The 13,867-nt window shown below is 40.3% G+C and overlaps 1 protein-coding gene across 3 annotated transcripts in view; it reads left to right on the top strand.

Moving 5' to 3' along the window:
• LOC141110994 (myosin-binding protein C, fast-type-like) overlaps window positions 1-13,867 on the top strand; it is a 264,542-nt gene that overhangs the window by 225,244 nt on the left and 25,431 nt on the right. For all 3 annotated transcript variants that reach the window (XM_073602875.1, XM_073602876.1, XM_073602878.1), the window contains 3 exons: window positions 241-329; window positions 2,416-2,611; window positions 12,882-13,021. In XM_073602875.1, coding sequence (XP_073458976.1) covers window positions 241-329; window positions 2,416-2,611; window positions 12,882-13,021 — 425 coding nt within the window. The remainder of the gene's footprint in view (window positions 1-240; window positions 330-2,415; window positions 2,612-12,881; window positions 13,022-13,867) is intronic.

Raw genomic sequence — 13,867 nt, 5'->3', positions numbered from 1 at the left:
TCCTTTTCCCATGCTACTCTAGAAGATTTGATTGGAATAGTTGCTGAGTCACTGAGCTAGACCAATTATGGAGCCAGTGAGGTCAGAGTTAAGTTAGGACCTGTTACCTCTGCATATTTAGACCAGGTATTGTAGGCTACATACTTTTCTCAGATAATTGTTGAGACTGTAACAACAAACGCTTAAGTATTCAGATTGTAGGGCTATGCATTTATTGTGCTTTTTTCTTTTCTTTACCAGAATCACCAAAAATCAGATTACCACGGCAGCTGAGGCAGACATATATTAAGAGAGTAGGAGAGCAAGTCAACCTACTTATTCCCTTTCAGGTAAGATGAAAATGTGCAAGTGTTTGTATATTTGTATATAGCTATTTAAATCCAATTCAATTTGAATGTCAAAAAGAGACTTTACTATCTTACCAACACACAGTATTTGAGCCAGATTTGGACAGGGACTTGAGGGTTTCCTGAAACATCATATTTCTTCAGTGCATGTGCCCATTCCTGTCATGCCCCCCAACCCCCTCCATCACTCCGGTCAGCATAAGGCCAAAATCTATCCCTTTTTCAGACAGCTGAGACCCCCAGCTCCCATAGGAGCTTTCCTAACTGACGAGTCTACTACTGGAAACTCCATTCCGCTCACACACACCTGACTAAAGAGTACCACCAGCTCAAGCTGATCTGCTTGAGGGTCCCTTATCATAGCATACTCTACAAAAGCCTCTTTCCGGCCTGCATGTAGCCCTTCTTGATTGATCGTTTATGAGAACAATGGTGGGCAGTTTTTCGTCTTTGGTCCAGAAGGACTAATTATCTCAGAAGATACAGAAGAAATTTCTGCATAGAATGTACTATACTCCCTAATGGCTACATAGGATATATCCTGAGAGGTCACCCGTCTTCCCCGTCTTTTTTTTACCTTTTTAATGTCTGTCTGCAACTGAACCTGCCAGTTTCCCCTGAGATGGCATTGCTAAGTTTACAGGAAGATGCCCAGAGACCCCACCATACTAAAATGTTGATTTCTTACCTCCTGTGTTATGCCAAGAAGGAAATCCTTTGTAAATGGAATTCTTCCACTCCTCCTACTGTGTTGTCCTGGAAATCATCACTACCGCCTTACTCTTAAATATGCTGACATACATAAACAGGAATTGTTCTAAAAAAGTGTGATAGAGTTTGATAGCCTTGGATGACCCAGTAGGTCATTTTTTTGCTTGGCCTTCCCTTTTTTTTATCCTTCTCCCCCCTCCCCTATATATCTGGTTGACATTGTGAGATGTTTGCAACCTGTTTATCTCTTCATCTTTGACCATGCTAGTTTGGTTCTTGTCTGTTATCATTACCTTTTATATGTGTACCAATAAAGATAACCTTGTTAAAAAAAAAAAAAGTACCACCAGCCATTTCATGTAGAGTTTAGCAGGGCGGCAGCCCTCTGCCATATGACATGGATGACGTCAGTGTGTGACGAAACGAATCGGGAAGAGCAAGGTGCTGACGTCACTGCGCTTCTTAGATCCCAGAAGGAAGGGTGTTTATGCTTTAGCCTGCCTTAAGACTATCCAATGCATATTCTATGCGATTTTGATGTAAGTGCATTATTTTTTAAGTTGGATTAAAGTTTATATGGTTTTACACTATGGTGAGCCTTATATCTTTTTGGGGAACTTCCATGAGCATGACTATCTGAAGGGAGATTGCATATGTTTTTCTGCATACAAAGGAATATAACTTTTTCTGACTGAGCCTACCTTAAAGAAGGACTTAATAAATTAAAATCAGCAACTAAAGCGGAACTGAAGTCCCACTGTAAAAAAAAGCGAGCAGGCAGGCTTTTATTGAAGAAGAGATATGCACTGTTTCTTCTGCAATAAAACCCCCCTATCTGCCTGCTCACCATCTCCTCTGATGCTGTCAACTGAGCTGTGTGTGCGCAGCTCAGCTTACAGTGCAGGGCCGGTCTCTGAGTGCAGGGATGACAGCCACCTGTGCATGTGCAGGAGTAATGTCATCCCCTGCAAGCCAATGAAAAGACCTGGTGCTCAGAAGAAGATGGCTTTAAGATGATGAACACATTGGTCAGGACTTTAAAAAACCCTGCCTCTAAACTCCTCTATGCTGTATGCCTTCATCCTCTGATGTGTAGGCTAATTTTCCTCTTCCAGTAGATACTGCTGCAGGAGTTCTGGCACCTGAAACTACTGTTTTGACCAATAGATCCGTTTTTGTCTGGTCTTCTAAGATCTACAACATGTCCACTTTGAGAAGATTTGAGTCCACTGAGTGACTGTCGTGAACTGTGGAAAGCTCAGAAAACAGTGATGAAATGGACACTAAGTGAAACACACGTCTCTTGCTTTTTTTTGAGAATTCTTAATATTGTATTTTCTCAACCCTTTTAAAACAGGGAAAACCAAGACCAAAGGTAACATGGACTAAGGATGGCCAACCGTTAGATCCAAAGCAAGTCAGCATCAGAACTTCCGAATCAGACACCATTTTATTTATAAGATCCTCTGAACGGGCTCATTCAGGAAAATATAACCTATCGGTTCAGATCGAGAATATGGAAGACGCAGCCACAATTAACATTCGCATTGTCGGTAAGTTGTAAAACCTTGTAAAAATACTGGGAATAAAGTTGTCATTAGTGATAAGCAAATCTGCCTAGTTTGAACTTGAGATTAATCCCATTGAAGCCTATGGGGAAACGTGGTTAATCTTGTAAATGTTTGGCAATTTTTTTGGGCTAATAGGCAAACTACTGTCATTTTGCAAAAAGCATGGCACGCTTGGCTGTGTTATGAGGGACATGCACCAATACAAAATAATTTTTTTTAAAATACCACACAGTGGGGAGAGAGTCTTTCCATGTGGCTTTGAGGGCCACATTGAAAATATAGGACTACTTTAAATAACATGCTTGCAGGATGCCTTAAAGCTGTAGGTGATGTTACGGAACTGTTTTCACCAACAGTCTCAGCGACTGTCTCTTTTCTCACTGATACAACACTATCTTAGGAATTAAGAGCCCAAGAGCCTACAGACCTACAATTGGCCGGCAGTAATAAGCAAAGATAGACCAAAATTTATTTTGGACAAAGAGCACAGATAGGATTTTTTTTTTGGTAAAGATGATTTTTGCTACTTGAATTAAGATACTGCAAAGGCCACAACAGTGTAAAAATTGAATAGCAGCAGGACAGTTTTAATTAGGGATAATAGGTCTAACTGATGTATATCTATCTAAGTAGGTGTGGTGAATGTAAGTAATAATGTTAAATGTTTCTTGAGCTTATTATTTTTTTCCATTCAAGCAATACAGCAGCGTGCTGTGAACAAAAGGCCGCTTCAAGAACAGATGGTCAGTAACAAGTCAATTCCCTATTTTGGGCACCCCAATTTGAAAAAAAAACAAAAAAAGCTATCAATATAAAATAAAAAACCCACAAAAGAAACGCCTGCCCCAAAATACCAACCTTAAACAAAATGCCCGTGATAGAAACAAAACAGTTTAAAGTTATTGTAAATGCAATAAAAATAAAAAATAAATAACAAACAGGTTAATACTTACCTGCTCTAAGCAATGGAATCACACACAGCTGGCCAAACCTCCTGTTCTTGGGTCCCCCACTAGCACCTCCTCTATCGCCAGTGCTCCCATAGGAAGTCTCTTCCTATGGGGCACTCATGCGGGCTCGCTCCTAAGCCTCACTGTCTGCATCTATTATCATAGACAGCGGGCCTCGGCCCCGCTCCCCTCTCCCTCATCACTGACTTTGATTGACAGCAGTGGGAGCCACTGGCTCCCGTTGCTTCAGCAAAGCCTGCGTGACCAGGAAGTAAGAGGAGATGGACACAGTGCTGGATTGAATGAGGGCTCAGGTAAGTGTAAGGGGGGTGAGGGGGGTATACTAATACCCAAAAATTCTTTATCTTAATGCAAAGAATGCATTAAGATAAAAAATGTTTAGGCTTTATAACCACTATAACCTAAAATAAATGCCTGATCAACATACCATGAACGAAAAAAAAATGCAATGACTGGGATAGCAGCTAAAAGTGCATCTGCTAGTACTTTTGTTGTTTGTTTTTTGTTGTTTTTATTGTTTTATGTTTCAGGCTTTGGAAACAATGATTTATTTTTCTTTTGGTCAGGTAATATGCCAGCAGATGGAGCTCTATAGTCTATAGTAAAGCAAGAGAAGGTACACCCTCCATTCACTCTGTCTGCTCATATGGGGCTATATATGGCATTTCAATAATATAAGTGCTTATATATTCATCTAAATTACTTTTGGTTTTGTTTATCCTTTTGCCCCTTTCCCCACCCACCATTGTTCAATATGTTTTAAATATTAACTGAAATGTTACCATATCTTAAGCTGTCCATATAAAGTGTCCTTCATCCACACAAATAGGGAGGTTGTAGGACTCCCCCCTCAGTCATAAATAGCCAGCTCTTGTCTATTTCCCAAATTCTCCCAGTTCTGTAGTTTTACACATATTGTATTCTGATCAGTTAGAAAGGTCCAGTTCTGTCATTGCTATCTTGCTCATACTACTTACTTATTTTTCTTTATCATATTCCAGTGACGTTTTAGAGCTTGCTTTTGTGGCAATCAGATAGTAAAATCAGCACAGCTGATGAATAACTGCTATGGAAATATTAAATACAAATCAAGCCAACTGGATAGTGTATTGCTCCCAATATGTGTTGCCTAAAGAGGTTTTCTTCAGTGATATTGACTTTTAGACACTGCTGATAAAGCGACTTTACATTGAGATAAGGCCGACTAAAGCATACCTATTATGCTGTACTTCTAAGCAGAAAGCACAGCATACATGTAAAAACAAATATCGATGCTGCCATGTACATTTATAATGAAAATATAAGTACAAAGTTTTAAAACACCCCAGCTTATATATATTGTATAGTTACATAGTTGAAAAAAAGACACAAACCCATCCATATTGATTGGCTTAATTTAAATAATATAATTACATTCACTTGTTATATCTGCAAATAAGTAAATATGGGTTAGGACATTTCCCTTTAAAGTAAAGTCTATTAAGTTCCCTATTGCATTCCGTTATCACCAGTTAGTCAAAGCAGTTTAAATACATTCTACTGGAGAAAGACACTTATAGTGTTACCAAATATATTTCACAGTCTTAATGCATGTAGACTGTCTGACTAACATTGCTCACGCCTGTCTTCATATTGCTGACTGATGCAAGCGCAACATTTAAAGTTCATGAGGGCGGAAAGATCATGTTCCCTTATCTGATCTATATATATCTAATCCTAGAGTATAATATCCAGTTAAGGCTTCTAAACCAAGCTCATGGAAGCCGCAAAATGTGAAAGGAGGTTTATTTCAATACATCCAAATTCAGATTTTAAATTGCCTGGAAATAGGAAAATGATCCTGTTTATCTGAAACAAATAATGCTGTTTCCTTTTCCGCTTTGCTGTAATATTGGTTTTTGTATGTAACAGAACTAAGCTCCTAATAGTAAAATATCCATAGGCTTTATCTAAGAATTAAAGGGCTTGCCCCGTTATTTTATGTTCACAAGGCAGAGTAGTACAGCATAACATCTCTATGCTACAATAGGTATAATAACATATATTTTTGTCTCTGATGTCTTTTAAAATTGGCTGTGGGCTGGTGTTGTCAATGTAATACTTTCTTTGTCTTAAACTGCAAGAACATCTGACAGCTGACATTTCCTCCTTGCCTGCTAATGTACTGTATAATCACCTTTCATAATCACATTATATTCTAATGTTTTTTTCTGCTTTATTTCCTGGTCCCCTGAAGGCAGTGGTGACATTGCCCCAACGTCACCATTGCCTTCAGCGAAATCCCATACATAAAATGTGGGATCACATGAGATCTTGCAGTATTGTCATACTCCAAATTCATTTGCTGGGGAAAAAAAAAGCTTCTCCCTGAGATCTTATGAGAAAAGCTTCTCCCCAAAATTTTCTCCCATAAAAAAAAAATATATTTTTCCCAACAGATGTTGGTAGTGTTGCACGGCGCATGCGTGAGAAGAAGCACATGATGTCATGTGCTTCATCTCATGCATGAGCAGTATCATGGATATTTTCAAAATGGTGGTGTGGAAATAAAGACCTAGGCAGCACAGAGGCAGAAAAAAAATAGGTTAGTATAGGTTGTTTATTCCCTCCCTATGCAGGTATACAGGTTGATAGAGTAGGGATGGGGGGGAAGGAACTCTTTAATGTGGCTTAAAGGGACATGCTGTAATTAAACAGAACCTGAGCATGCACACGTTATACCCTGCACATATGACACAGTCCTTGTAGCCACAAAATATTCCTTAATTACTGTGCCACAAGCAAGAAATCTCGCAGATGCCCAAACACATGAGATAAAGGATCATTTAATATGAAACTAAGTTTAGACTTTTTATAAATCTACCTCAAAGGAGAACTTATTTATAATACTAAAGCACTTCTGAGCAACTGTTAAAACAATAGGCACTTTGGTTAGTAAGCACAGCTAACGAAGTACAGCACAGCATACAGGGTACAGTGCTCAGCAGTAGGGATGGTCCCGATGTTTGAGTCGAATGTAAGTTCAACTCGAACATCGGGTGTTCGTTTGTTCGCTGCAAATTCAAGCGAGATCGCAGTGCATTGGCGGCTGCTTATGGGGCAAAGCATGCACTTGACCTGCAGGCTTTGGCCAATCACATCTCCATGAACTTTCAGAGCCATGATTGGCCAAAGTCAACACCCCACACTATATAAGGCTGCTTACATGGCGGCTGTCTATAGTGTGATAACATGGAGAACTTTAGCTAGATAAGGCACGTTAGTTAGTGGCGTTCAGGCAGTTTAGTGTGTGTGTATATATGTATGTATATATATATATATATATATGAATATATATATATATATACACACACAGTGCAGTCAGTGTAGAATATATACACAGTGCAGGCAGTGTAGTGTGTGTGTAGGTCTGGAGACATGCTTGGCCAGTCCATCACCTTTACCCTCAGCTTCTTTAGCAAGGCAGTGGTCGTCTTGGAGGTGTGTTTGGGGTCAATATAATGTTGGAATACTGCCCTGCGGCCCAGACTCCGAAGGAAGGGGATCATGCTCTGCTTCAGTATGTCACAGTACATGTTGGCATTCATGGTTCCCCCAATGAACTGTAGCTCCCCAGTGATGGCAGCACTCATGCAGCCCCAGACCTTGACACTCCCACCACCATGCTTGACTGTAGGCAAGACACACTTGTCTTTGTACTCGTCACCTGGTTGCTGCCACACATGCTTGAGACCAGCTGAACCAAATAAGTTTATCTTGGTCTCATCAGACCACAGGACATGGTTCCAGCAATCCATATCCTTAGTCTGCTTGTCTTCAACAAACTTTGCAGGCTTTTTTGTGCATCATCTTTAGAAGAGGCTTCCTTCTGGGACAACAGCCATGCAGACCAGTTTGATGCAGTGTGCGGCATATGGTCTGAGCACTGACAGGCTGACCCCCCACCCCTTCAACCTCTGCATCAATGCTGGAAGCACTGATATGTCTATTTCCCAAAGACAACCTCTGGATATGACTCTGGGCACGTGCACTCAACTTCTTTGGTCGACCATGACAAGGCCTGTTCTGAGCGTAACCTGTCCTGTTAGACTGCTGTATGGTCTTGGCCACCATGCTGCAGCCCAGTTTCAGGGTCTTGGCAATCTTCTTATAGCCTAGGACATCGTTATGAAGAGCAACAATTCTTTTTTTCAGATCCTCAGAGAGTTCTTTGCCATGAGGTGCCATGTTGAACTTCCAGTGACTACTATGAGAGAGTGAGAGCGATAACACCAAATTTAACACACCTGCTCCTCATTCACACCTGAGACCTTGTAACACTAATGAGTCACATGACACTGGGAAGGGAAAATGGCTAATTGGGCCCAATTTGGACATTTTCACTTAGGGGTGTACTCACTTTTGATGCCAGCGGTGTGTTGAGTTATTTTGAGGGGATAGCAAATTTACACTGTTATACAAGCTGTACAGTCACTACTTTACATTGTAGCAAAGTGTAATTTCTTCAGTCTTAGCACATGAAAAGATATAATAAAATATATACAAATATGTGAGGGGTGTGCTCATTTTTGTGAGATACTCTATATAGTTCACATTATAAAACTACTTTACATGTTGTTGTTCTTCCAACACCCCTTCTCAACACATGTGCTTTGTCAAATTATATTCAGCTTCTTCTGGATGTAACTATGATGTTCCTTCAATAAAGGATTGGTGAGTGCGTCAGCAGTCATCTCCTCTGACGATCAGTATTGAATGTTAATAACACCTTGCTCTTGATTGTCCCTCAGTAGGTGAAACTTGACGTTGATGTGTTCCGTCCTTTCTGATTGTGTAAGCTTTATACAACCCTTGTTGTCTTCAAAAATGGGAATTGTATTTGACAATTTGACACGTTTATCGCAATGTCCACAAAAAGTTGACAAGTCCATATTGCTTCTTGACATGCGTATGCTGCTGCAATGTACTCTGCTTCAATTGAAGATAGAGCGACAGTTGTTTGCTTTCGGTCTGTGCAGTCCCTGGCCCAATTAGCATCCACATATCCGACCAGTTTTGGATCTGATGTTGCTGGTATCCGTAACTTCATCTGAATTGTTCCTTTGAGGTACTGGTTCACTCTTTTTACTGCGTTCCAGTCACGCAGACAGGGAGCTAAGACTTTCCTGCATTGTATGCTCACTGCTGTGGCTATGTCTGGTCTTCTCACAGTGGCAACATATAGCAGCTTGCCAATTGCTCTGCAATACATGTCATTGTTGGGTAGCAAGTTTTCTGCTTCATTACTCTTTTGAGTCTGGTTTTGTAGGAGTTTTCACTTCCTTTGCATCTTGCATATGGAATTGTTCCAAGATTTCAGAGATTTTCTGAAATTGGTTGAGAAGATAACTTCCATCTTCTCTCTCTATTTGGATTCCCAGATAGTAGCTAATGTTCCCAAGTTCTTTGATTTCAAATTTTTCTTTCAGCTTGTGAACTATCTGATTGTAATCCCCTTCTTGTTCAAAACAAGTTATAATGTCTTCAACATAGATAAGGATGTATATCCATCTGTCTCCTTGATTTCTGGAGTAAAGACAGGGGGTCTGCTTTACTTCTTGAGAATCCCTCTCTGGTAAGTAGTTTGTTTACTTTCTCATTCCACATCCTTGCAGATTGCTTAAAGAGGAGCTGCACCTTAAAAAAAATTATTAAAAGCCAGCAGCTACAAATACTGCAGCTGCTGACTTTTAATAAATGGACACTTACCTGTCCCAGGGTCCAGCGATATCGGCAGCCGAAGACGATCAATCGCTCGGCTCTCGGCTGCCCCCGCCGCCATCCTCGGTCAGGGAATCAGGATGTGCTTCACTGCCCGGTTCCCTACTGCGCATGCGCGAGTCGCGCTGCGCCTCTGCACTGGTCCCCGTTGTGTGCTGGGAACTGTGTGTTTCCACACAATGGGGGGGGCGGGCATCTGCGGATATTCTGTGGCTGTCTATGCCCGTAAGTGGACAGGTATCTGCACCCCTCTCCCCCCTGAAAGGTGCCAATTGTGGCACCAGAGGGGGGGAGGAATCCAAAGAGCGGAAGTTCCACTTTAGGGTGGAACTCCGCTTTAAGACCATAAATGCTCTTCTGAAGTTTACATACAAGGTTGTTTCCTTGTTCAAACCCTGGTGGTTGCTCCATGTAGATGTCTTCCTTAATGTCTCCATATAGGAAAGCAGTTTTAACATCTAGGTATTTCACTTGCATGCCCTTCCCGGCTGCAATGATAAGAAGTGCTCTGACGGTGAAGTGTTTTATGATAGGAGCGAATGTTTCATTCTAATCTTCACCAAATTTCTGGGCGTAACCCTTGGCAACTAGTCCGGCTTTGTATTTGTGGACATTCCCTTCTGCGCCTGACTTTGCTTTGAAATTCACTTACTTCCTATAGTTTTGCAATTAGGAGGGAGCTCTGTGAGTGTCCAGGTTATATTTTCTTGAAGTGACTTTAATTCTTCTTCTGCTGCTTTTTTTTCATTTATTGGCTTCACGGTTTGGCAGTTTTTCTATGTCTTCCCAGGATGTTGGTTCAAGTATGCTGTGTGTTTTGACAGTGTATAACCGCTTGCGGAGGTTGTATCCCCTTTGTAGTCCGAGTGGATCTTCTGACTTCAGGCAGTTCAGCAGGATCTGCTGGGGAACTTGATTTAGGTATTGTGAGTTCCACCTTTTGTTCTGATTCTGACCTTTTCTTCTGGTTTTCTGGGTATATTCACTTCACAGCTTTCAGGGATCAGTGTTTCTGGTGAATGGCACTCATCAAAATAAACACTATTGCTTATTGTCACTCTGTCAGTCTTTGGGTGTAGGATCCTGTAACCCTTAGTTCACTCACTGTAGCCTAGTATGGCTTTGTTCTCCAGCTTGGATCACTTTTCATTTGGAATATAGCCATATGCTTTATACCCAAACACTCTGATGGGCCCTATGCTAGGCTTTGATCCATGCCACATTTCAAATTAAGTACTTTTAATGGCTCTTGGGGTTAGTCTGTTCTGTGGGTAGGTAGCAGTCATGACTGCTTCTCCCCAGTATTTGTGAGGTAGGTTGACATCCAACAACATGCATCTGACCATTTCAATAAGAGTGCGATTTTTCCTTTCTGCTACACTGTTTTGTTCAGGAGTGTATGATGTGGTTGTCTGGTGTACTATTCCTTGTCTCTTCAGGTATGAGGCCACTTCTTTGCTTATGCATTCTCCACCATTGTCAGTGTGTATTATTCCTGGTTTGCATTGGAATTTGTTGCTAGACGTGGCAACAAACTCTTGACGTTTCTCTGATGTTTCATCAAATAAGTAGTTATGTACCTGGAATAATCATCAATGAAGGTCAGTAGATATCTGTGCCCACCTGACATCAGAGTTTTCATTCATCACTGTGTATAAGTTGCAGAGGGTGGTAGTTTTTCTTTGAGATGCCTGTGGAAGGGGAGCACGTGTAGCCTTTGCTTCAATACAGCACTTGCATTTCATGAGCACTTTGCAAGACATTATTGTCAAATCTTCTGATAAACCTCTCTTTTATAATATCCTGTATAGCTTCTGGACTTCTGTGCCCCAGCCGCCTGTGCCATAAGTGAATACATTTGCTGTGTAGGTCATTAGAGACTATATTGGCATGCTGATGTGTGGTGAGGAGCCTGTATAGGTAATCATTTAGTTTTCCTTCTGCGAGGAATTGCTTATTATTGTGAATTGTGCATTCATCACCCTGGAACTTAATTGTTTGCAAGACTTTTCACTGATGGCTGCCTTCTAGTTCTGAAACATACAGCACTTTCTTTACAAGGATACTGTGGGGACCTCCTTGTGGTGTAATGCAGTTCAAGAAGCCCTGGCCTTTATCTTCTGAAGTGACACTTTACCCGTTTCCTAGGAAAACTTTGTCTTTTGCACTGCAATCAATGTATGTGAAGGAGGTCTCAACCTTAGTCATGTGGCTTGTCGCACTTGAGTCTATGCACCAGCCACGCGGTTTGCCGCTTTGTGTTACTTTAAAGGTGCCACTCCATGAGTTGTCTGCAGTTTCCTTTGTGATTGCTTTGACTCTTTCTTTTGTGGATAGCTTTAGCTTTCGCTGCTCGGCTTTCCAGATAGAACGGTCCTTTTTTAAGTGACCGGTCTTATTACAGCGAAAACAGGCTCTGCTTTCTTTGTTGTGCTTTGTGCCTTTTTACATCTTAAGAGCTTTGTCATCATGGTGCATATTTTCTTTCCTTCTGTTGTATTCATTGATTAATTTCCCTTTGACATATTCTAGCTTCAGCTTATGCTTTGGTTGGGTTTCTAAAGCGTTAATGAGAGCAGTATAAGTCTCTTGAAGGCTGCAAAGGAGCAGGGCAAAAATATAGTTATCTTTGACGTTCTCTCCTATGGCATGTAGCTGCTCCTATGATCTCTAGCATAGCATTCACGTGGTCACACATCTGCTGGCCTTCTAATCTCATCTTGTATAACTTTCATAGCTAAAACAGTTTGCTGTTTAGACTTGAGTGCTCATGCAGTTTCTGTAATGAAGTCCACATACCTTTGGCCGTTTTCTCTGCTCTTATGTGGATAAGCTGGTCATCTTCCACTAATAAGCTTATGGTTGCTTTTGGCTGCATAACATTCCTGTCCCATTCCTCCGTCTCCCTGTTTGTGAGTTTGTCTGTTTTTAGCACTTGCCACAAGTCATCCATGCTAAAAAGCATTTCCAGTCTAAACTTCCATAGCTGGTAATTGGCATTGTTCAGCTTTGCAATTGCAAACTTCACATCTGAACCACTTGCCATGTTTTATCAGCTTTTTTACAGTACTCACAGACTTGTTGAGATGCAGAATTCTTTGCTTCAGTGTCTGGGGTTGCTGCTGGGTGCTGCTGGGTGCCTGTAGTATCCTCTCCAATACTTGGGTGCCTGGACCCATAACCTATTAGCAGGGTGTTGAAATCATGGCTGGAAGCTTCTTGTATACAGCAGAATACTTTACTGTCATGAAGAAATATCAGAACATGTCTTTTACAGGAAACAGGAGGATACAATTACATGAAATTAGATACAGACAATACATCCTGTTATTACTTTGTAACATAGAAAACACAATATCATACTGCAGGATAGAAAGGTATAATGCATATATATAGTTCACATTATAAACTACTTTACATGTTGTTGTTCTTCCAACAATAATAAAGCCAAATATAATCTTTAAATACTAAAACCTACTGCAGTTTTAGAGCACCTCTAATAAATTAATTATGTTTTATAGATAAACCTGGTCCAGCTCATCTTGTTATGGTCAAGGAGATCTGGGGCTTTAATGCTCTTCTGGAATGGCAGCCCCCTAAAGACAATGGAAATTCTGAAATCACAGGATACACAATTCAAAAAGCTGATAAAAAGACAATGGTGAGATTTCATTAACTTACTATTATATTTTTTTACTACTTTGGAAATTATTTTCTTAACTGGAACCAGTAGCAAGTACATCAGTCATTTCTCTCAACAGTAGTGAAAAGCAGTTTTAAATAAAGCAAAGCATTTTTCCCATTACAACAGACATTCCTATTGCGTTCACCAACTAAACAAATGCACTGCTGCAATTTACATTGGATTGAAAAACTATGTATTCACGCAAATGCAACAATTTTCATCTTATATAAATGTTAAATAATTGGCTAGCAATAAAATTCTCAAGTTGACCACACAATTTACAGTCAGATTGTACAATCTATTTAACTATTTATTTTACAACTATGTAATCTGTGTTAACTGAATATAAACTGAAGTCAATTAATTAGGTAGAGATTGGCACTACAATAAATTGGAGAATGTATAGTTATTGCACTGTTAAATTATAAAATGTATGGACAACTTTACACATTTTATAATTGCTATCATCAGTTAGTTACATAAAATGCTACACCTTTATTCAGAATCGGATTCCCTGCTACTAATCATGCCTCCTGAAGACGGATGTATCTGCATAACCTGCATAACCAGAGTAGACCTCTATGTTCTGCCAGTTTTTGGCATCCTTCAGGAGGATACTTCATGTATACATTTATACATTGTCAGAAGAAGATATTTTCTAATCAGTTAACTGGCTATCAACACCACACCCATTTCTAAGACAAGTGTATTATTGAGTAAAAAAAATGGGATAATCAACACAGCCCCAGCAAAGCATGACAACTTTGCAACAAGCCAGTTTTTTAAATGTCTGCCCTGCTAAAGCTGTCTTGGCTAACTGTA

This window comes from Aquarana catesbeiana, linkage group LG10 (assembly GCF_042186555.1).
Source record: "Aquarana catesbeiana isolate 2022-GZ linkage group LG10, ASM4218655v1, whole genome shotgun sequence".
Lineage (NCBI taxonomy): Eukaryota > Metazoa > Chordata > Amphibia > Anura > Ranidae > Aquarana > Aquarana catesbeiana.
Note: the sequence above shows the minus strand (reverse complement) of the source record. Positions and strands in the feature narration are given on the sequence as shown.